Source organism: Vanrija albida (genome assembly GCF_041260175.1).
Source record: "Vanrija albida strain AlHP1 chromosome Unknown contig_4, whole genome shotgun sequence".
NCBI lineage: Eukaryota > Fungi > Basidiomycota > Tremellomycetes > Trichosporonales > Trichosporonaceae > Vanrija > Vanrija albida.
This window is the reverse complement of record NW_027191423.1, coordinates 1,861,621-1,883,542: the sequence shown is the minus strand read 5'-3', so window position 1 is coordinate 1,883,542 and position 21,922 is coordinate 1,861,621. Positions and strand designations below refer to the sequence as shown.

Here is a 21,922-nt window from a genome sequence, read left to right as displayed (position 1 = left end):
CTAAAACTGTGCTCAGTGTCCCGCTGCGTGCCCCAATCGCGCTCTGCAGCGCCGAGGAGGAAAGTGATGGGGCCGGATGGGCGATGGTCAGCTAGCAATGGGATATAGTCTGGCGGGAATGGCCAATTTGGCGACGTCAACAATGGCACCACGTGCTGTGGGGACTCCGCAACGTCGGACTCTGCCGAGGTGAGTGGGCTTGGGGTGGGCTCGGGGTGACATCGGTAGAGAGCACTCGGCATGCCGGGGGTGGTTGAGGAAAGAGACGATGAGAGGGGTGGATAAGGCGCAAGGTGTGGCTTATGTAGGCCACCGAGGGCGTTGCGGCGTGCGTGTGCAGATCAGGCCGTCGGCGAGTCCGGTCCGCTCACGGGTCATGCTTGTTGGCGCCGAGACTCCGCATCATGCATCATCAACAATGCATCACCTCGGCGGCATGCCGTCGTACAGCACCTGCACCGGGGCTGGACCACTGACTGGTCCTCGAGCTTACACAGTGCGCTCCCGACTCTGCTCTCTCAGCAAAGCACGACGCGTCCGTGCCGTCGGACGTCGCCCGCCACGGCTTATCATCTCCCTGTCGAACCCCTTTCGGCCCGCAAAGCGAGCGGCCCGACACCCCCACCGACCACCGAAGCCTTACTTAACCACAGCTTACCCCCAGCTCACCTCACCCCAACCCACAATGACAAAGTACACGCTCTACGGCTGGCCCAACACTGCGTCGACGTCGATCCGCTGGCTGCTAGCCGAGCTGGGTGCGCCGTACACCTACATCAAGGTCAACGTCTCGCGCGGCACCGAGGAGCAGCGCGACCCGGCATACCGCGCGCTCAACCCCAAGGGCCGCATCCCGACGCTGCTCATCGGCGACGCGCAGACCCCGCTCACCGAGTCGGGCGCCATCGCGCTCTACCTCGGCGAGACGCACCCCGACGCCAGCCTCCTCCCCGCTCCCGGCAGCCCGGGCCGCGCAAAGTTCCTCGAGACGTACACGTTCCTCGTGAACTCGCACCTGCCCGCCATGCGCGACTGGCTGCAGGTCGTGCGCGAGATGGAGGACGGGCCCCTGCAGGCCGTCGTCGCGAAGGGCGACGCGCTCCCCGCGCCCGTGGTGGCCGACCCGGCCGAGGTGCGCGGCGTGCGCAAGCTCGCGCTCCGCCGCATCGTCGCGAACCTCACCGTGCTCGAGGGCGAGCTGGGCAAGCACGCGTACCTCGCCGGTGACGACCTCACCGTCATCGACTTTGTGTTCACCGTCACGACGACGTGGGAGCCCGTCATCCACCAGCTCATCGCCAAGCGGTTCCCCAACCTCCAGGCGTACACCGACCGCATTCGGAGCCGCCCGACGTGGCAGCCGATCGCCGAGGACGAGGGCGTCGCGGGGGATATCGCCGGCGTGCGTGACTGGCAGGAGGAGTACGCGCCGCTGTTCGACTAGGGCTGGGTTGGGCGGCTCCCATCGCCCGGCAACGGGCATAGATGCGAGAGTCTAGAGATGCAACACGAGTCTAGAGATGCAACATGAGTCTAGGATGCAAGCAGGGGGTCTACATGAGTCTATGTGTACGGCGCCGCGGCCGAGAACTTTTGCCAGACGCACCGCGCCTAGAACAGAGGCCGGCCGTTGATGAGGCCGGGGTGCACAATGTTGTACGTGAGCACGAGGATGAACTGTGGTCAGCGACGCCCCGCCCCGAACCCACCATCATGGCCGCGTCGAGCGCGATGAACGCCGCCTGGTTGTAGTAGATCGAGCTCGACTTGTTGTGGTTGCTGAAGCTGAGGAGCTCGATGGCGCGGTACACCGAGCGGATGATGATGAGGACGGTAGCGAAGGCGAGGACGGCCTGCGCGATCCACATGAGGCGGCGGCTGGGCTCGCTGCTACCGGGGGCCGCCACCTCGCCCTCCTTCTCCTCCTCCCCTGCAGCAACGGCCTGGCTCTTCCGGCGGCCACAGCAGCGCAGCCACTTGGCCCAGATGAGCAGGTCGCGCTGGCGGCGCGCCGGCCTGCTGGCCTTGTAGCGCCACGCAAACTCGGCGAAGAGCACGATGAAGATGACAGTAACGACCATCTGCGCGATCACGCCAATCGCCATGATGTTCATGCCGTTCTTGAGCTGGTCGTACTCGTTTGCCGTGCCCGTGATCCCGCCGCCAATGCCCTGGATCACGAGGCAGATGAAGTCGGCAAACGTGAACAGCCACGAGATGGACGCCGGCGTGATGGAGGTGTACCGGCCCCCTGTCTCGCGCACGAGGCTGGCCGTGAGCTGGCGCCGGGCGGGGGTACTCACTTGCCGAGGAAGATGTAGTTTGCGGCGCTGAAGAACGTCGGCGCGATGACGAGGCACACGATCCTGCCATCAGCATTCGTCGGCGCCGCCCACCCACTGCATGATGAAGCCCGAGCCATTCTCCTCCCAGTATCCGCCGAGCGCGGGCACCCAGTCGGTCGTCTGGATCGACCAGAGGCGGCCGCCCCACTGTCGTTAGCTGTGCACCTCTTGCAGACGTACGCCAACGGCCTCAACTGCGCGTCAGTGCTGCCCTCTGCCGCAGACTCACGCCCACACCCCATGCCGAGCGTGAAGAGGGTGTATATCTTGCGGTAGTAAGCCGTCTGGAGGACGTGCACGCCGAACGAGAGGCAGAAGAGCACCAGGAAGCTGCGGTCAGCAGCCAGCCGGCCACGCACACTCACGCATACACGCTGCCATGGTTGACCATGTACCCGTAGGCCGTGTACTCTACCTCGCCCGAGGCGAGGTTGGGCGACCCGACGACAGGGTTGCACGTGTAGTTTGTGCACGCTGGGGTGGGTGGGTCAGGCGCGCCCGCGGGCCGACATACACTGGGTGAAGCTCATGGCGCGGGGGGACGACGAGAGCGGGCAGTAGGAGACGAGAGCACGCCGCAGTGGACGTTAAGAGGCAGGTGGTCGCGACAGACGCTTGCAAGTCGCCTCTACTCTTCTCACGACTGCTCTGCAAAAACAGAGCGAGGCTTGGCACAGGCCCGACGAGCAGGCCGCGGTTCCGCTCGGCCCCAGAGTCTGCTCCGCAGCAGCTCGCTCCGCTAACAAGGTGTCAACAGCCCGCTCTGCTGCCGTGCCCTCTGCAGCTGGGTGATGTTTGCACCGCTTGACAAGATTGCGCCCGGAGTTCCCATTCGCCCTGGAGTCGTGCCGAAGCGGCACCAAGCGAGGCGGCATCTCGGCCACCGACGCTCGGTGCCGACCGGAGCGTGTGCCGATGCCGCACGTTTGTTCCACCTTGTGTTGCTCCCCCATTGCTGCCCCAGCTACAAAGCATAGCACAGCATGCGCTGGGCATGTCGTGCCCCCAAGACCAGTCGCGTCGCACGCCTGGCTGCTGATAAACTGACGCGGCTCACTTTGCGCCTCTGCGAAAAAGACAGCACAGCTACAGCCACTCAGCCACAAGCCAAGCCCGTCCACAATGCTCCTTCAACCCTGCCGCCTCTCGGCGCCCGCACGCTATCTCCAGGCCGCCGAGCGGCCGCCTGCATCGCTGTGGGGTTGGCTTGGCATCGGCGAGAAGAAGGCGTGCTGAACTGGCTCGGTGGAGCACGATAGCGGGGGCGGGGTGGGGGCGGGGCGACGGGCGCCTCGTCGATGCCGCCGTGCCGCTGGCGGCGAGGATAGAGCGCGCGCTCATGAAACGCCGCCTGTACTCCGCCACGGCTCGCGGGCCCCACCCACACGCGTCATGTTGGCGCACTGGCCATGGCGCAACGAGGCCGGCTCTGCACGCTCGCCCAAATTCCCTCTCCACACACGCCCCGCCCACGCCGCCAACGACTACATTCTCGTTCTACACTGCGTCTACGCTACGCCGCGCCGCCTAGAGCGACCCGCCGTTCTCGGCCTTGGCGATGGGGTACAGCCACCCGGTGACGGGCACGACGATGCCGCCCGTGAGGGTGTAGACGAGGAACTTGATGCGGAACGACTTGCGCGAAATGCCGCCGGGGATCGTGCTGTGTGTGAGCTCGCTCGCCACCGCCGACCCACTGGTCCACCTTATTCTCGAAGTGGGCGAGGCGCGTGCCGGTGGTGGCGGGGGTGCGGGCGAGCGCGCGTGAGGTGGAGCGGAGGATCATGGACATTGCTGGTTGGTGAGAGGTGAGAGAGAGAGAGGGAGAGAGAGAAAGGAGAGGTCGGGGCGTGCTTCTGCTTCGCTCGATCCAGACAATGGTGTGTGCTGTCCAGCCTGCTTCTCCCCCCGCATCGTCGCATCGGCGTGGGGCCCGCGCGCTGGTCAGTGGGGCGCTCGGACGACAGAGAGCGCTCGGACATCAGTGAGATCAGTGGCGCTGGCGTTCGACACTGTTCATATGGCTCCTGTCGAGGCTTCTCCTACACATCCTCGCCGTCGATGCTCTTGGTCACCTCGGCAACGCGCTCAGTGTACCCCTCCTTGACGGTAAAGTCCTTGAAGCTCACGGCCGCGCCGCCCTCCTTGGGCGAGCAGGCCATGACGCCGACAAACGCCTTGGCCTTGGCGCCCTCGGAGCCCTTTGCGTCGTTGCCCTCCGTCGGGCCGAACCACTTGACCTCGCGGATCATGTCGTCGCCGTGGAACACCTTGAGCTCGTTGGGCAGGCACACAATCGTGAACTTGGGCGAGTCGTACAGCCTGCGCTTGGAGATGGACCTGGGGTGTGAGTCGGGTAAGAGGGACGCCAGTCTCACCAGTCAGAGTACGGGTTGCACACGACGGCGCCGTTCCACAGCGCGCCGTTGTCGTACTCGATGCCGGCCTTGATCCACTGCGTCGGCGAGATCCAGAGGAAGATGGCGGCCTGGTCGCTGCGGGGTTAGTGCGACGTGTCGCGGGCGGCAGCGCTGTCTCGTCGCTACTCACTACTGCGAAGAGTTAGCCCCGCCCACCCATCCGTCCGTCCCGCCGACTCACCTGCACGCGCGGCTCGACAAACAGCTCGACGCTAATCTCGAACCCGTCGCCAATCTCGCGCTCAAAGCCGAGGGTCGGGCCGTCGCTCGAGTCGCGCTCAGTCGTGCGCCACCAGTCGGTGCCGCCCGTCGTCTTGCCCGCGAAGATGGCGCCGTCGTCCTGCGGCTTGCCGTCGAGCTTGTGCTCGGCGTGCAGCGGCTTCCAGCGGGCGTCGGTGAATGGCACGGTGGTCATGGTGTCAGTGGGTGATGGATCGATGCCAAGATGCATTGGCTAAGCTGCAGCTCTTGTCCTGTCGCCAAGGTGGACGGGGGTGGGGCTGGGTGTGGAGACGGAACACAGACCTCCGAACGTGGGGCTGCTGGCTGGCTGGCTGGTGGAGGCCGGAGCCGCTTTGCGGAGCTGGCTCGGAGGAGTGTCGGACCGTCTCCGGGCCTCTGTGCCTTGACCACAGACGCCGAGAGCGCGGTCACGAGAGAGAGGACACGATGCATGGCTCGAGCATGGCACGCGCATGGCAGTCGTCGAGCTCGACACGCGACGATCACGGTAGCTTTAAGCAATGTCAACAGGCTGCGCATCATCATTGCTCGCCGGCGCGCATCCTTTTGTCCGTTTTGCCCATCAATACGTCATTCTCTTTTTCTGGACAAGCTCCGAGTGTCGCCGCCGCCGCTCGCCTGCATCTGCCAAGGATCTGGCTGCCCACTTGTGCTCAGACACGCGGCTGTCGATGCTGCATGCCATTATCCCGCGTCTGCACGCGGCCACTGTCCGTATCTTACTCGGGCATCGTTACTACCGACCGACCGAGGACGCGTCCCCGGCCTGGGCGTGGTGCCTACGTGGGTGACAAGAACAAGATAACCGGAACTAGGCAGGTGTAGCATGGTCACATTTGCGACGGGACGCCGAGCGTCGGGCTTTCAATAAGAGGGCCAAAACACTTGGCCAGACGGTCTCGGCGGCGCATTCTCCATCCATTCATCCCTCTCTAGACGGCACGACTGGCGCGACACGAGATGGCGACCACAACAAAGACGGCGACGGCCACCAACGGCAACGGCCATGCGAACGGCGCAGTGGCGAACGGCAAGGCGGAAAAGTCCGAGCCACAGCCATACAACGGCAGTGAGTCGCGTCTGCGCCGGCGGCGGCGGCGGCGGCGGCGGCGGCGGCGGCGGCGAGACGACAGCGAGCTGACCACGTCGCAGAGGAGCACAAGTGGGGCGTGTCGCCTCTGACGCGCAAGAACCACTACTCGATCCTCAACCTGACCCCCGTTATCGCCTTCATCGCCGGCACGATCATCTTCAACAAGTCGATCTACGCAAAGCAGTTCTACACCTGGCTCAATGCAAACTACACGCCGTGGCAGATCAACGTCTGGTGGACGCTGGGCATCACAACGGCCGTCTACTTCACCGGCGGGTTCGTCTTCATGGCCTTTGACCTGATCGACCCGCTCCACAACCTCGTCAAGAAGTACAAGATCCAGCCTGACAAGCGCATCACGCTCGACGACTACAAGCAGATCCTGCCCATCAACATCCGCAACTTCATCTTTGTCAACCTCCCGCTCACGCTGGCCATTGCCCGCTTCAAGAACATGACGACCCGGTACGAGGACCTGCCGGGCGCCTGGGCCACCGTCGGCATCTACTTCTTTGCACTCTTCTGCGAGGAGGCCGGCTTCTTCTACATCCACCGCCTGTGCCACCACAAGCGCCTGTATGCCAGCATCCACAAGCTGCACCACCAGTTCACGGCACCCGTCGCGTTCGCGTCGACGTATGCGACCATGACCGAGCACCTTGTCGTGAGTATGCGGCGTGGGTTGAATTGGAGGCGTGGCGGCGGGGAAGGGAAGGCCGGTGGCAAACGGCTCCACAGCTGCGCCAACCAGCTCTCGTCTATTCCACAGCCGTCGAGTGGCCGCGGCAGAGCGGCGCGGCGACGGCGCCGGCAGAGCAGTGGCACTAACGCTCCCAGTCCAACCTCTTCCCCATCATTCTCGGCTTCCTCATCATGGACACGCACTGGGGCATGCTCGTCATGTTCTTCAACTCGCTGTCCTGTGGCACCCTGGCGACGCAGTAAGTCGAGCGGCCCTCCCTCCCTGTGCCACATCGTGCTCACACCACAGCTCGGACTACAACATCCCCGGCCTGTACGACGCGCTCAGCCACGACTGGCACCACTGTGAGTTTGCTCCGGCGCCTTGTTTGTCCCGCTACTGACGGGCCAGACGCATACACCGAGAACTTTGGCCCCATCGGCCTCTTTGACGCAATCTACGGCTCGGACGCAAAGTACCAGCAGTGGCTCAAGGAGCTGCAGCGCCGCGACGCCGACCCCGACTGGCACAGGAAGGCGCGTGCCGAGCTCGCCCAGCGCGTGCCATTGGAGCACTAGTGGCCTGAGCCTGCACCCGCCTGCCCGCCTGCACACAGCAGTGTCGCCACCATTCTCCACCTCCGTCATACAGTACGCACCATCTAGTCCCGACCCACGCAGCGGCGATATCTGTACCATGCCGATGTAGCAATTGCCAGTTTGACGAGGGGCCCGGGGGGGGGGGGGGGGCGCGCGTGCAAACGCGTCGGCGCCCGTCGGAAAATGTCGATGACGGTCACAACTCTCCTCTCTCCTCACCACCATCCGCCCGCTCACGACCAACAAGCGCGTCGAGCCCATCGGCCACGCACAGCCTGTGCGCAGAAAATGGCACTGATACACTGACCGACTGACCGAGGCCAGCACTGACGCCCGCCCGCCAGCCCGCCGGCCGCCCACCCACCTGACCCAAGGCCCAAGCCACGCCACGACGACGCCAGGTGACTCACCGCCACCACAGCCTCGGGCGGGGACGGGCCGGCTCGCGATGTGTCGGGGGAGCAGGGGGGGGCAGCCAGTGGGAGGGGGATGGACGGACGGGGGAGAGAGGAGGGGGTGCAAATCTCCCACCACACCACCACCACTCAACCGCCCACCACCACCACTCCACCACCCCCCACCACCAACCCGCCGCAATGTCCCTCGTCCTCCGCTCCGCCGTCCGCGCGACCCGCGCCGCCCAGAAGATGCAGGTGCGCGCGCTGCACGTCGAGAACAAGGTCGACCAGTGAGTTGCGTCGGCGTGCGTCGGCGTCGGGGCATGCCGTAGGACCCGCCCTCCCCCCATCCTTCCCCCCTCCCTTCCCTCAAGCTCCCGCCCCCTCCCCTCCGCCGCGCCTCGCTCCGCTCGGCGCCGTACTCACGCCGCAGGACCATCCCCGGCGGCAACAAGGCGCTCGCGATCAAGGTCGCCATCTACGGCACGATCGGCTTCTCGCTCCCCTTCATCGCGACCAAGATCTCGCAGGACAAGGCCCGCGGAAACTAAGCGCGGCGTGAGCCGCGAGCGAGCGCAGCGAGCGGCGATTCCCCGCACACGTGGTAGCCCTCTGGCTGCACATGCGGCGCGCGCGCAAAAGTGAATAGGCATGAATGCATAGACGTGCTGCAGAGCAGATGGCAGAGTGGATGGTTGATGTCGGGCCGAGCCGGGAGACGGCGGCGCGGCCAATCGCGGCGCGGGAAATGGTTGCAACTGTCGTTCGACTGCTCGCTCCTCCATCGCGGTGCTCGTCGACAGTGCTCTGTTGCCCGCGAACGCGCAGCACTGTACGCTGGTACGCGTTGGTTATGGGTCGCACTGGCCCGCGGAGAGGTACTGCCGACCTGGGGGGGAGGGGGGGGGGGGGGGGGGGGGGAGGGGGGATGGCCGCCGCGGGCGTGTTGCTCAGCTTTGGCTGCTTGTGACTCAAGGCCAAGCCCAAGCAACCTCGTCTTATTGTTCTGCCCAGGACCACACCATTCTCTTCAAGGCCGCAGCGTTCTCAGCAGCCCAGCTCGTGCATTTGCCAGCGCGGGCCATCACTTCCTCCCTCGCCCACTCACCCCGAAATCCCCGGCCAAGATCAATGGCACCCACGGCCCTCAGCGAGCTGACTCGAACAACAAGCACTGAGTGCACGTCGGTGTGCGAGGACACGTTCGGGACGCAGTGTCCATGTGCCTGCGGCTTTGGCTATTTTGGCCCCTGTTGCATGAGCTCGTCATCGACGCAATGACGCACCGTGGTCGAAAGCCGGCGAGACTTCGCCTTGACTCTTGACTCTTGTCTCTTGTCTCTTACTAGAGGCAACACGCCCTCGCCAACTCGTTGTGGTCGCTCGCTGCGCTCGCTCTCCCCCGCCATGACCATCGCCTCTCCCCCACTCACCGCCCTCCCCATCCTCGACCTCTCCCTCCTCGACCAGGGCGAGGACGCGGCGCAGCGCTTCCGCGACGAGCTCACGCGCGTCACCCACGAGATCGGCTTCTTCTACCTGACCGGCACGGGGGTCTCGCCCGAGCTCGAGGCGCGCATGCTGCGCGTCTCGCGCGAGTTCTTCGCCCTGCCAGACGAGGACAAGCTCGCGATCCGCAACCACAAGTCGCCCCAGTTCCGCGGGTACACGCGCCTCGGCGACGAGCAGACGTACGGCAAGGTCGACTGGCGCGAGCAGATTGACATCTGCCGCGAGGCCGAGGTCGTGACCGACGCCGCCGCGCCGGCGTACAAGCGCCTCGTGGGCCCCAACCAGTGGCCCGAGGGGCTGCCCGAGCTGCGGCAGACGGCCGAGGAGTGGCAGCGCGCGCTGTGCGTCGTCGCGCGCAAGCTCCTGCGCAACTGGGCGATCGCGCTCGGCGCCGGCGCCTCGTACTTTGACGACCACTTCGGCGACCCGTTCACCCTGCTCAAGATTGTGCGCTACCCCGGGACTGAGAGGCCGAGCCAGGGCGTCGGCGCGCACAACGACGCCGGCGTGCTCACCCTGCTGTGGGTCGAGCCCGGGGTCGGCGGGCTGCAGGTCCTGCGGAGGGACGGCGAGTGGATCGACGCGCCGCCAGTCCCGCGCGCGTTTATCGTCAACATTGGCGAGCTGCTCGAGATGTGCACGCAGGGGTATCTGCGCGCGACGCGGCACCGCGTCGTATCCCCGCTCGCGCCGGGCGAGCGCATCTCGGTGCCCTTCTTCTACAACCCCAGCCTCGACTCGCAGTTCCCCATCATCGACCTGCCTGCGCCGCTCAAGGCCAAGGCCCGCCCCCGCGCGCGCGACCCCAAGAATCCGTACTTTGACCTGTATGGCTGGAACGCGCTCAAGGGCCGGCTGAGGGCCCACCCCGACGTCGCGGCCATCTACCACCAGGATCTGATTGACCAGGGGGCTGCTGGGTCGAGCGTGCGGATCCTCCCCGACCAGACGAGCGAGCCAGCCGAGATATAGCCGACTGCCAAGCATGCTGGATTGCGCAACTGTTGTAGGATATGCATGGTTAGGCGTTGAGTCGCCGAGAAGTGTCGGGTGGGGGATGGTTGAGCCAGTAGAGGATGAAAGAAGTGACCGAGGTCATGATGACGCAGAAAAGAGGAGACCGGGCCACGTCTCAACCGGTCGGGCCTTATAACCAGCCAAGACCCCATCAGCATCTTCACACGACACCCCCATCCTCTCCCCAACCTTCCAACCCCCCCAACGCATCAAAATGTCTGAGCAAACCTCTGTCAAGTCGTGCTGCACCTCGGGCCACATCCACGCCGGCACCCCCGAGGGCGCCTTCAAGCAGCTCCACGGCCTCAACACTTACGTGACCGGCTCGGGCAAGGACACGATCGTCTTCCTCCCCGACATCTTTGGCGTCTACCCCAACGCGCAGCTGCTCGCCGACGAGTGGGCGCGCCTCGGCGGATGGCGCGTCGTCATCCCCGACGTGTTCCAGGGCGACGCCGTCAGCCTCGACCACCTCAACCTCGTCGTGCCCAAGGCCGAGATCCTCGACAAGCGCACCGAGCAGGGCAAGCAGGAGCAGGGCGCCAAGACGATGGAGCTCCTCGGCCCCTGGCTCGGCAAGCACCCGCAGGAGGTCGTCTGGCCCCTCATCGAGACGTTTGTCAAGGGCGTCAAGGCTGAGAGGTGGGTGCAGGCGGTGGGAGGGTGCTGACAACGCAGCGGCAAGGTCGGCGTCGTCGGCTTCTGCTGGGGCGGCCGCTACGCCATTCTCCTCGGCGGCGGCGCATCGCCCCTCGTCGACTCGGTCGTGGCCAACCACCCGTCGTTCCTCTCGGACGCCGACATCGCCGGCGTGACCAAGACGCCCGTCGCCATCTTCTGGGGCGACCGCGACGAGATCCTCCCCGCGGCCCAGCTCGACGGCTTCGAGGCCGTCCTCACCAAGAACCTCGGCGCGTCCAAGCTCCTTGTGAAGCGCTACGCCGGCGCCGTGCACGGCTTCACCATCCGCGGCGATGACCAGAACGAGCGCGAGAAGAAGAACAAGGAGGAGGCGGCCACCCTCGCCGTCGACTTCACCAAGAAGGCCTTTGCCCAGTCTGCTGCCCTCTAGACTGGGGCCAAGTGAAATGAACAGCCTGAAGAAGAAGCTGCGTTGGGCCGCGAGACTGATGTTATGGCGCGAGGGGCGACCGCAGAGCTCTGTGAAGACTCAATCTTCTGACCTAAATCTACCCAACATCCACAGCAATGGTGAGGCTGGTTATCAGGATATCAGAACCGATCCGGATCTCTGGATCTCTGACCCACCAAGTCCATCCCGGTGCTGGAAGCAAACAGCACGTGTCGCTCCGGCTACGCACTCCTACTGCCGTCGTCCACAACTGCCACGACCTCGACTGGAGAGCCATCCCCCTATCCCAGGGTGATCATGCGCGCGGAATCCGCGGCCTGGATTGGGCAGCGTGTTGACTGCAGGGAGGCAGGCCTACCCGCCATTCCACGCCGGGTCCGTGACCGTCAGGAAGCCGAGAGGAACCGATGTAGTCCGGCTCGCTGGTGGGCCGACCTCGTATCCGACGCTGGCGGCACACCGTGAGTTTCAGGAGTGGAACAGGACGCGGGGAACACCGATGACCGATAGCGTCGGGTGCCACGTCCATCACTTGGTCATGCGCCCATCACCCATCAGTCGGGCGATCAGCGTCCGCTGCGCCGCCTCGACAACATCCATCCGGAACCTGCGGATCAGCACTGCCCATTGCACCATCACTCATGGCCTATACTGACCAACAACGCTTCACCGCGCCATCACTTACATCAGCTCGGATATGCTGGCTAGCTGAGGACATCACGGCGTCCGTCGGAACGCGGACCAAGAGTAGTCTGTCGACGACAGCCAACGAGCCGGCGATAACTGACGCGCGAATACCACCCACACACCGCCGACAGTTATCTTCCACGGCCACGGTCCATCGCCGCCGTCCACAGCCACAGTCCACTGCCACAGTCCACTGCCACAGTTCGCTGCGACCGTCCACAGCCACACTCCACACACCATCTTAACACACTGGCTGCCCCTGGTGCGTCGCGGCTTGGCACAACTTGGCAAGCCAAGTCGTCCCCACCGCCCACGGCGCCAACCAACGATACCGCGTGCTCCGTTGTCGCCTGAGCGCCGGTCGATGTCATCACAGACGGCGACTGCCGCCGCGGATGCCCACATCCCCGACAATGTCCATCCATGCCCCTCCGGGAAGCTTCGGCCTGCAGCCTGCGCCAACCGTTGTCCGGCACGACCCCGCTCCAACCTCGGGGTGCGAGGTGCGACGTCACTGCCCTCGACGCGATCCACCGACGCCACGGGTATCGGACGTAGTTGGGGGACATCCGAGTCTAGGCCTGGGGATGATGGGTGTCCATGAGCTGGTACTGGTGGGGTACTGTACGGGAGGTGATGCTGCGCCCCGACTATGGGCACTCATGGGCCATTGAAGGCGCACGAAGACAGGGTGCGTCAATCAGCATGGGGAAGTGGGCAATGGCAGGAGGGGCACCAATGCAACCCCTCCTGTTGAGCTCCACTCAAACCCCCCTCTGTTTGTTGCCCCATCGTCAGCCCCACACGCTGGTCCGAAACCGACAAGCTGAGCACCCCAAGACGGTGGTGCCTCGACGGCCGTCATTGCCAAGAGGAGGTTCTCACTTGGCCTCCACATCAGATAATGGCGCTTCCCCGACATGTGGGGTTTGATACGTGTGATATCTGCCGTCCACTCCGGAGTTGCGCCGAGCTTTGGGCTCTTGGATCACGGGGCGCCCCAGAGTCCCTGTTTCGTGGATGGACTCGCGCAACTTGCCTCGGGCACATAGCGGGCGTGGGGAGTGGGGAGGTGGGAGTGGGCCGTGTCTGGCTCACACGTCCGATGTTGGCGGCACGGGGTGGCGCCGAAGTCTCGCCGTGCGCCGCAGGCGTACTTGTACCTGCTGCGGGAAGCGACCGACCTCATGCAGGAGGCACATCTCCCTCCACTTGCCCGCGACCTGCTGCGGGCAGGATTTGGGATGCGGGCACAGAGAGGTGTGACGTGCAGCCGGGGACTGCGGGGTGCAGCACCCCTCGACCGACCGCCGCGCCGAGACGTCGACACGGGTGGCAGATCGACCGTCAACAACCGGATTAAGCGAGTACATTCAAACAGTTCAATGCCTGCGAGCGAGATGCGCAGCGAGTACCCGGCAGGCACACAGACTGCCGATGGACGACGACGCCGCTGTCATGTCGATCGCTGGGGCTTCCGAACAAGCGAGAACTTGTCTTCATGAACGTGCCGTCGAACGAGCGACAAGGAGCGCCACCACCACAAGGGGAGTCGTCTGTCGGGCTGAAGCGGGGCGTCCGGCAAGAAACCGAGGCAGGCCCCCTTGGGCTGCAAGGCAACCCTGGCACTATGAGCCGACAGGAACCGTCTTCGCGTGCCGGCTGCGGCGTTCCCCTCCCGATGTCACATGTTCCAATGCCGCACCCAGCCATCCTCGACAAAGGGACCTGGCGACAACAACATGAACAATGCACCAGTCGCTGACAAGCAGTGCCTGCGCAGGCGCAGTGCAGTGCATACCTCGATTACTTGAGCATGTTGCCCCACAAACACTGTCGCTAAACCTCCACTCTGACGTGCCCACACATCTAGATCTTGCCGCGGCGCCGAGCCACCGGGCGAATAAAAAACAGCGCACCGTCGGTGCTGCACCGAGTGTGGAGGACGGAGGGCAGCGAGGTGGAGGAGGAGGATGGCCAAGATCGGTTTCTGCTTGCCAAGGCACGGCTCTGGCTAAGACGCACGACGCACGAGGCGCAACCATGTGAGAGCTCGGGACGGTGGGCCAGTAGTTGTCTCAGCTGTCTCAGGCATGAAGAGCAATGCCGACAAAAGCCAAATCCGAGCGGATTCTCTAAGCGGGAAAACGCCTCGCCCTCGGCCCTCGCCTCCGTGGCGCACCGCGTGAGCGGCTACAACGCTCCCTGCCTGCCCCCGTGTTCGCGCCTCTTGCGCAGCCCATGCACTTCCCGCCGCCCCCTTGCACTCTCCCGTGCGTAGATGTAGATGAGCTCTTCAAAAAACGCACGCTCACGGGCAGCATGGGTGCTGCGGCAGCTGCCGGCCGAACATCTGCCGACGATGGCCCGACGACGCGCGAAAGGTGGGTGCCGACATCTGTGGGGGCTTGTGTCAGGGCCACGCTGCGCAGCGTGCGCGCCCGACCCAGCCCAGGCCTTTAGGCTTCCCAGCGAGGGTGTAGCGACCCGACAGTCCAAGTTGGGCGGCAGGGAGCCAAACATTGAGACGACAGGACCCGCGTGACCCGGTCCCCCGCCGACCCCATGGAGGAGCGGGAGGGGCAGCGGCACTGGCAGGGCCGGCGCCGCCAAGCGAGCAGCTGAGGGCGCCGCACGGCCGAGCCGTCTGCGCCTCACGCGCGCGCGAGCTGGCGATCTCCCGCTGGGTTGGTTCCCCAATCGGTGTCCCACCGAAATCCTCCCGGTGTGGAGGCTCCGGTCCACAAGCAAGGGTACGAGCCGAGGACTGGCGGTCATCACGTCGGGAACGCGGACTTTGACGAGAGCTACTTAAACTCGTTGGTCAGAGGCTGGTTGGGCCCCCATCCCCCCCTCGTGACTGCTCCTCGACAGCCACTGCGCGAGTGACCGACAGAGACGCGAACCACACACGACCACCCCCTACAGTACCCAGCCGACAACCCCCCGCCGCGACCACTTGAACAACATGGCGCCGTCCGACGATGAGAAGTATGCCGAGAAGGGAGACGTGATGCACCTCGACCAGCCCACCTCGGCCGAGGCGACGCAGATCCGCAACGACGCGATGGAGGCCGAGGAGGCCGAGCTCAAGATGGGCCTCGTCGAGGGTCGTGAGTGTCGTGTGCGACTGGCAAGCGGCGCGGCAAGTGCTCACCAGCTCCACAGTTAAGACCTACCCCACGGCCGTCTTCTGGTCGTTTGCCATCTCCCTTCTGATCGGTGAGTGCTATAGTAGCGCCGTTGCGAAACGTGGGCGGCGCGCCACGCCGAGTCCGGCACTGGTGCCACTGCCGCATGGTACCGCACGGTGCCAAGGTCACATGGTGGCGGAATTCGGCTAGTCGCCAAGACACGGTTCCTGCCCGCCCGCCCACCCGCACGGCGCCTCCGCCGGCTCCTACCATGTCGATCGCGACGCTGACAACTCCGGCAGTCATGGAAGGCTACGACACGGCCGTGCTCGGCAACATTATCGGCCTCGAGTCGTTCCGTCAACACTTTGGATATGACACTGGCAAGCTGGATCCCCCCGACCAGCGGTATCAGCTGTCGGCCGCATGGCAGACGGCTGTTGGCCAGGCTCCCTCGATCGGTTGTTTCTTCGGTATCTTCATCGCCTCGTGGGCCCAGGACCGCTGGGGCTACAAACGCACCATTCAGGTCGCGCTGATCGCTCTCACCGGTTTCATCTTCATCAACTTCTTCGCCGTCAACGTCCAGATGCTCTTCATCGGTGAGCTGCTCTGCGGTCTTCCCTGGGGTGCCTTCTCCTCGTCGGCCGTCTCCTACGCCTCGGATGTCACCCCCATTCCCCTCCGTGGCTACCTCACCACCTACGTCAACCTGTGCTGGATCATTGGCCAGATGCTTGCCGCCGGTATCCTCAGGCGCGCCACCTCGCTCGAGGGCCAGTGGGGCTACAAGGTCCCCTTCGCCGTCCAGTGGGTATGGGTCGTCCCCCTCTTCATTGTCGCCGTTGTTGCGCCCGAGTCGCCATGGTTCCTCGTCCGCAAGGGCCGCCTCGAGGAGGCTGAGGCCGTTGTCGTTCGTCTCTCAAGCAAGACGCGCAAGATCGACCCCTCCAAGACCGTCGCCATGATGGTTCGCACCAACCAGATGGAGATTGAGGCCGAGATTGGCGGCACGTTCTTGGACTGCTTCAAGGGTACCGACCTCCGCCGTACCGAGATTTCGTGCCTCACCTGGATGTGCCAGCACCTCTGCGGCATGGTCTTCTGCGGTAACCCCGTCTACTTCCTCCAGAAGGCCGGCCTCAGCGTTGACAAGTCGTTCGACGCCAACCTCGGCATGACCGGCATGGCCTTCGTCGGCACTCTTCTCTCGTGGATCACCCTCACCGTTGGTGGCCGTCGTCCCTTCTTCCTTGGTGGAATGGTCTTCATGAGCGGCATCATGTGGATCATTGGCGGTATCACTTGGGCAGCCGACCACCACGCCGGCGCTCGCTGGGGTCAGGCCGCTCTCATCATGATCTTCGTCTTCGCCTACGACTTCACCATTGGTCCCTTGACGTAAGTGAAGGAGGAGATTGGAGGAGAATGTTGCTAACCATCTCAGGTACTGCATTGTCGGTGAGACCTCGGCTACCCGCCTCCGCTCCAAGACTGTCGGTCTCGCCCGTAACGCGTACAACGTCATCGGTGTCTGCGCCGGTATCCTCAACACGTACATGGTCAACTCGGAGGCCTGGGACTGGAAGGGTCGCGCTGCTCTCTTCTGGGCCTTCACCGCCGTCATCATGACCGTCTGGGCCTACTTCCGCCTCCCCGAGATGAAGGGCCGCTCGTACCGCGAGCTTGACCTGCTCTTCGAGCGCAAGGTCCCCGCCCGCCAGTTCAAGAACACCATCATCTCCGAGGAGGACGACGGAGGCGCGCTCAACAACGTCGCCGCCATCCCCATCGACGTCAACTCTGGCCGCAAGTTCTCGACGGCCAACGCTCTCCACGGCGACAACAAGGTTTAAGATGGGCAGCAGAGTAGGATGATTGTTCTCAGTAGTGCCTCGTAGTGTAAAGTGGTGTGACAGAGTGTCGTGTGGGGGTAGTTTGTGCACGTAGTGTGGATGCAAGAGCAGTCTGAAGCAAGCTGAGTGAGGGGTTGAAATGGCGGCAGGAGTGCCACTGAGTGCCACTCACGAAACTGGTCAGTCACCCTCCCGCCCTCACAACTGTCCGAGAACTTCGGCTTCGGATGCAACTCGGATACAGACAGCGGGCATGGCAGACCATTAACGTTTCAATGATCCCCGTCGTACTTCCATCATTACGGCTTGCTCGGGGAGGGCATGGTATGCCGATCAGCTCCGCTTCGGGCCACTCTGCACCCTCACTAACATCCTGCAACTGACGCGGCCAGACGAGCTTTGGCGTTGGATTCCTCCCAGAATGTGCCGAACGCGGCCTCACTGCCCTCTCACCACCACGCGTGGCTGTCAGCGCCGCCACGCCGGGCCAGCCCTCGCGCTCGCCGTCGCCCTCGCGCTCGTGCTCGCGGCCCCCGTGGCCGCAGCATCACGCCGACCCTCTTCTTCAACTACACGTTCCCGCACCACTCCCCGATGCTGTGGTACAACCCCGAGATCCCGTGGAACGTGAGCTTTGACGGCACGCCGTGGGCCTCTCTCCAGCCCGGCATGCTGGGGCTCGGCGCGTCGCGCCACTTTGCGCCGGACGGCCTGAGCGGCCAGCGTAACTTTGACATCGTGTTCCCCTTTACCGCGGCGTACGTCTTCGGCAGGGGCCGCGCCCCGGCGGCAGGGGGCAGCTCGGGTCCCATCTTCAAGATGGACGAGACGGACCTCGCGTCTACTGTCAAGAGCCTCGACGGGCCAGTCATCGCGAGCGAGGGCAACCGGCCGTTCCGGGCTCAAATCCTGCGCTTCGGCACGACCAGCGGCCTGGTCGAGGTGGACGGGGTGACCTTCACGACGGGGGTGCAGAGCAACGCGTGAGTGGCTTAGCGGCTCGACTGACATCAGTACCTCGTTCGAGGGCATGCCGCGCACCGAGTTCCCGTTCGTCGTCAACGGCGGGCCGAATCCCGCCGTCACGACATCGGACAACATCCGTATCGCGACGCAGCTCGGAGGGGTCGGCGGGCAGGCGGCGCTGCAGATGGACATCATGTACCTCCTCGCGGGGGAGAACATCAGCGTGCCGATCTCGCCTGGGACGACCTTCATGAGCCTGCACGGCACCACGGGGCCGGACCACGGCAACTTTTACCTGCGCATCGTGCCGCAGCCGCCCCTCTGGTGGTCGCAGGAGTACGCCATCCTGGCTGCCAACAGCCCGTTCGTCGTGCCGAACGCGACGCACTTTGCGTGGCCGCTCGACCCGGCCCAGAGCTACTCGGTGCAGCTCGCCAAGGCGGCGTACAACACCACGATGGGGCTTACGTCCATGCTGTTCTACCAGGGCTCGGCGTGAGTGCAGGTTGGAGGCAGGGCTGACGGAAGCGACGCGACGGCCACCGTGACTGACGGCGGGAGCGGCGGCGGCGCGCTGGCCACGGGTGGCAGCGGGGGCATTGGGAAAGGCAGCCCCGGCAGCGGAGGCGGTAGCGGCTCCGGTGGCGGCGGGGGCACGGCCGACCCCAGTCCCAGCGGCGGTAAGGGCAAGAACAATGCCGGGCCGATCGCTGGCGGCGTGGTCGGCGGAGTGCTCCTCCTCGCGCTCCTCGCAGGCCTGGTACTCTGCCTCCGCCGCCGGCGGAAGCGCGCGGCAGCCCCCCGCGGTGCCGTGACACCGTTCACCCCCGAGACCAAGAACACGCTAGACCTGAACGACATGTCCAACCTCGCGCCGGAGGACCGGCTCCGGATCGACGCGTACGACGACACAAAGTCGGGCTTTGGCGAGCTCAGGAGGCCGTGGGACGACCGGCTCAGCCCCCAGGTCAGCGTGCGCGACGTCCACAGGCCCGGCGCTAGCAGCTCGCAAGGCAGCCCCCTCACGCCTGGCGGAGGGCTGGCGCCCGCGTCGACGCCGACGACGTCGCCCAACGCGCAAGAGGTGCTCGTGTCGCCGAGCGCAGGTACCGGCACCCCGCTCTCCCCAGAGCCAGAGGTCGACGCCGGCCGCGTGCCGCTCGACCGCCCGCCGCCGACGTACAACCCCGACTGGCGGGACGAGGACGAGGACGGGCGGCGGCGCTCTCGCCAGCCACGCGCGGGGCCGAGTCGCGCCCAGGCCAAGGCTGCGGCCTCGGCCGATGCCGAGCCCGGCGGCGGCAAGGCCCAGGGCTCCTCGCGCCCGCTGCCCCCGACGCCGGGTGAGCGGTTCGTCGCGATGAAGAATGCGCTGCGTGCCCCCCGGCGCGGGTACGGCGAGATGAAGGAGGCGCTGAGGAGGGGCGAGGGTGCCGGCCCGAGCGGGCATGCTGCCATGAAGGTGGAGCTGCGGCCGCCGGCGGAAGCGCCGCCCACGCAGGATGCACCGGGCGCGAGTGGGTACGAGCAGATGAAGGACGAGCTGCGGCGCGGAGACGCGGAGAGGTGAGGCCGTGTAGCCTTGGTCGCCATGTATTGTTAGTCTGTGTCCTGTGGGAGGCGGGGACACGGCCCACCGCGGCCGTGCACGTGGTGACTGATGGCGATGTGACGCGTCGCGTCGTCGTCGCGGCGTAGACGGTGTGAAGTACACAGTACACAAACCGCGGCTGTTGCTGAGTTGTGATGTACCTCAACGACGGCGACGACTCCGTTGTGTGTGACCACCCCCGCATCAGCCAAAGCCCGGATGCCAAGGCACTTGTCCCCCCTTGCAAGCTACCTGGCGTCAGACTGCCGGAGGCGCGGGTTGGTTAGTTGCCCACTTGTTCCAGACCGTGGCTGGGCTCTATTTGAAGTATTCAATCCTGGGTCGGGTTAGTATTATGTTGATTGACAACTATTAGTCTTGACTGTCATGTAAATCGCCTTCAACTCTTCGCCATCACTCACACACAAACAGCACCGACACAATGGGCTTCCGCGCCGAACGGGAGGAGGAGGAGCACATCCCGCTGCGCGCAGGCAGCCACGACGACGACCACGAGCAGTTTGTCGTGCATGCGCCCCGGCCGCGCTCAAAGTCGACATGTGAGTCGCGTCGGCACCCGCACCGCGACGGCGCGCTAACGCCCAGCAGTCTCACTCCACACCCTCTTCCAGAAGCGCAACTGGCTGCTCATCGCCGTGTCGGCGGTCGCGCTCGTCTCCACCGCCATGCTCTTCACGGGCAAGCGCTTCCCCAGCCTGGCCAACAACAAGGCGTACCACGACCTCGTGACGGCGCCCAAGTTTGAGAAGTCGGACCCCAACGAGTTCTTCAACTACCGGTGGTACACTGAGGCCAAGCTGCGCTGGCTCACGGCGTGCATCGCGCGCGACGACTGCCCGGAGAATGCGGAGAAGGTGAGTTGGGCCGGCTGGGGGCGGCGCGTCGAGATGGGCAGGCGGCTGACTCGGCCAGGTCGTCATCGTCAACACGTACCATTGCCAGTGGGCGCTCGACGACGACTACCACGGCGGCGAGGGCGTGTGGTGCCTCGGCCTCATCAGGTCGTGGGAGCGCCAGGGTTACACCGTCCTGCATGGTGGAGATGTCGACTGGAGTGAGTCACAGGGCCGGGACGAGCTCGGGAGAGCCAATTCTGAACTGCCGAGACTGACGCCGCCCCAGCCTTTGTCTACAACATCTATCGCCAGATTCCCAACCTCGTCAAGGTCATCCTGTCCGACGACGGGAACGACGACCGCAACGGCAACTGGCAAAAGTACACCAAAACGCTCGAGCGGCCGGACGGCATCCCTGTGTGGAAGGTGAGCTACACAATGCCGCTGTGAGCTGACGGAAGTACTTTGGCGTGTCGTACTACATGACGGGCTCGCAGACGCGGGTGGGGCACGCGTGGATTGTGACGTGCGAGAACGACCCGCCAGAGGAGCATCGCGTCGAGGTGCACAACGGCGTGGCGTGGCTGTACACTGGCGACGAGGACTTGATCGTGCGCGCGACACCGGAGAGCCACCGTTTCACATGGCTCGGATACCCGCTGCATCCTTCGCCCGAGGAAACCAAGATCACACCGTGGAGCGAGCGCAAGAACCGCGTGTGGGTCATGACCAAGGAGGCGCACCTGTTCCACAACGGCCACCAGCAGGTGTACAACCTGAGCTTCTTCACCGACGCGCACAACGAGTTATCCAAGGAGTTTGAGGGCTTCGAGTTTGTTGGCGGATGGATGGACCACCGGACCGACGAGGAGAAGGCGCAGCACCCGATCCCGAAGGAGATCAAGAACTTTGGGCGGCTGAACTCGACCGAATTTGATCGCGAGTACGCCAGCTCGCGCATGATGCTCGGCGTCGGCTCGCCGCCCCTCAGCCCTAGCCCGTACCGTGCCATGAGCCGTGCCGTGCCGTTCGGGCACCCGCACCGGCTGCGTGACGACCTCAAGCCCGAGGACGACCCGCAGGACGACCGCAACTGGGGATACCGACAGCACGAGGGCATGCAGCGCGTGCCCGAGCCGTACGCGTACCAGATCGAGGCGTTCAACTACACTGCGTTCGTGAGCGCGATCCGCAAGGCGCTGTCGACGCCCCTCGAGTACCCTCTCCGCTTTGAGCGCATGCGCGCCGAGCGCGCAGACAAGCGGCTGTCCGACTTTGTCGAGGCCGACTGGCACGGGTACGCCGAGGCGATTCTGAACCGGCGAATCGCGGGCACGGACACGGGAGATGAGTTTGTGCTGTGAGCGGGGGGTGCTTGGACAATGCTCAGTGGAGATGCGAGCTGCTCAGTGGGGATGCGAGCTGCTCA

The 21,922-nt window shown here is 64.9% G+C and overlaps 11 protein-coding genes across 11 annotated transcripts; 8 read left to right on the top strand and 3 right to left on the bottom strand.

Annotated features, from left to right (window-relative positions):
- Nucleotides 1-685: 685 nt before the first annotated feature.
- Nucleotides 686-1,444, top strand: Q8F55_005465 (uncharacterized protein; the record flags this gene model as incomplete). Its single annotated transcript, XM_069353954.1, has 1 exon — nt 686-1,444. One exon carries the CDS (start codon nt 686-688, stop codon nt 1,442-1,444), a length of 759 nt encoding a protein of 252 aa, XP_069208596.1.
- Nucleotides 1,445-1,611: 167 nt separating this feature from the next.
- Q8F55_005464 (uncharacterized protein) lies at nt 1,612-2,875 on the bottom strand (the record flags this gene model as incomplete). Its single annotated transcript, XM_069353953.1, has 7 exons — nt 1,612-1,677; nt 1,710-2,268; nt 2,304-2,366; nt 2,401-2,492; nt 2,564-2,675; nt 2,711-2,819; nt 2,860-2,875. 7 exons carry the CDS (start codon nt 2,873-2,875, stop codon nt 1,612-1,614), a joined length of 1,017 nt encoding a protein of 338 aa, XP_069208595.1.
- Nucleotides 2,876-3,872: 997 nt separating this feature from the next.
- Nucleotides 3,873-4,137, bottom strand: Q8F55_005463 (uncharacterized protein; the record flags this gene model as incomplete). The annotated part of the gene is made up of 2 exons (XM_069353952.1): nt 3,873-4,008; nt 4,043-4,137. The coding sequence occupies 2 exons, from the start codon at nt 4,135-4,137 to the stop codon at nt 3,873-3,875; spliced, it is 231 nt and encodes a 76-aa protein (XP_069208594.1).
- A 250-nt stretch (nt 4,138-4,387) lies between these two features.
- Q8F55_005462 (uncharacterized protein) lies at nt 4,388-5,180 on the bottom strand (the record flags this gene model as incomplete). Its single annotated transcript, XM_069353951.1, has 3 exons — nt 4,388-4,685; nt 4,724-4,833; nt 4,947-5,180. The coding sequence occupies 3 exons, from the start codon at nt 5,178-5,180 to the stop codon at nt 4,388-4,390; spliced, it is 642 nt and encodes a 213-aa protein (XP_069208593.1).
- A 788-nt stretch (nt 5,181-5,968) lies between these two features.
- Q8F55_005461 (uncharacterized protein) lies at nt 5,969-7,361 on the top strand (the record flags this gene model as incomplete). The annotated part of the gene is made up of 5 exons (XM_069353950.1): nt 5,969-6,077; nt 6,161-6,765; nt 6,939-7,042; nt 7,093-7,148; nt 7,195-7,361. The coding sequence occupies 5 exons, from the start codon at nt 5,969-5,971 to the stop codon at nt 7,359-7,361; spliced, it is 1,041 nt and encodes a 346-aa protein (XP_069208592.1).
- A 617-nt stretch (nt 7,362-7,978) lies between these two features.
- Nucleotides 7,979-8,331, top strand: Q8F55_005460 (uncharacterized protein; the record flags this gene model as incomplete). Its single annotated transcript, XM_069353949.1, has 2 exons — nt 7,979-8,070; nt 8,214-8,331. 2 exons carry the CDS (start codon nt 7,979-7,981, stop codon nt 8,329-8,331), a joined length of 210 nt encoding a protein of 69 aa, XP_069208591.1.
- Nucleotides 8,332-9,187: 856 nt separating this feature from the next.
- Nucleotides 9,188-10,264, top strand: Q8F55_005459 (uncharacterized protein; the record flags this gene model as incomplete). The annotated part of the gene is made up of 1 exon (XM_069353948.1): nt 9,188-10,264. The coding sequence occupies one exon, from the start codon at nt 9,188-9,190 to the stop codon at nt 10,262-10,264; it is 1,077 nt and encodes a 358-aa protein (XP_069208590.1).
- A 259-nt stretch (nt 10,265-10,523) lies between these two features.
- Q8F55_005458 (uncharacterized protein) lies at nt 10,524-11,381 on the top strand (the record flags this gene model as incomplete). The annotated part of the gene is made up of 2 exons (XM_069353947.1): nt 10,524-10,951; nt 10,988-11,381. 2 exons carry the CDS (start codon nt 10,524-10,526, stop codon nt 11,379-11,381), a joined length of 822 nt encoding a protein of 273 aa, XP_069208589.1.
- A 3,676-nt stretch (nt 11,382-15,057) lies between these two features.
- Nucleotides 15,058-17,079, top strand: Q8F55_005457 (uncharacterized protein; the record flags this gene model as incomplete). Its single annotated transcript, XM_069353946.1, has 4 exons — nt 15,058-15,202; nt 15,258-15,311; nt 15,526-16,624; nt 16,671-17,079. 4 exons carry the CDS (start codon nt 15,058-15,060, stop codon nt 17,077-17,079), a joined length of 1,707 nt encoding a protein of 568 aa, XP_069208588.1.
- A 594-nt stretch (nt 17,080-17,673) lies between these two features.
- On the top strand, nt 17,674-19,615 carry Q8F55_005456 (uncharacterized protein; the record flags this gene model as incomplete). The annotated part of the gene is made up of 3 exons (XM_069353945.1): nt 17,674-18,062; nt 18,094-18,540; nt 18,607-19,615. 3 exons carry the CDS (start codon nt 17,674-17,676, stop codon nt 19,613-19,615), a joined length of 1,845 nt encoding a protein of 614 aa, XP_069208587.1.
- Nucleotides 19,616-20,078: 463 nt separating this feature from the next.
- Q8F55_005455 (uncharacterized protein) lies at nt 20,079-21,857 on the top strand (the record flags this gene model as incomplete). Its single annotated transcript, XM_069353944.1, has 5 exons — nt 20,079-20,196; nt 20,243-20,511; nt 20,570-20,711; nt 20,780-20,919; nt 20,955-21,857. 5 exons carry the CDS (start codon nt 20,079-20,081, stop codon nt 21,855-21,857), a joined length of 1,572 nt encoding a protein of 523 aa, XP_069208586.1.
- Nucleotides 21,858-21,922: the final 65 nt, after the last annotated feature.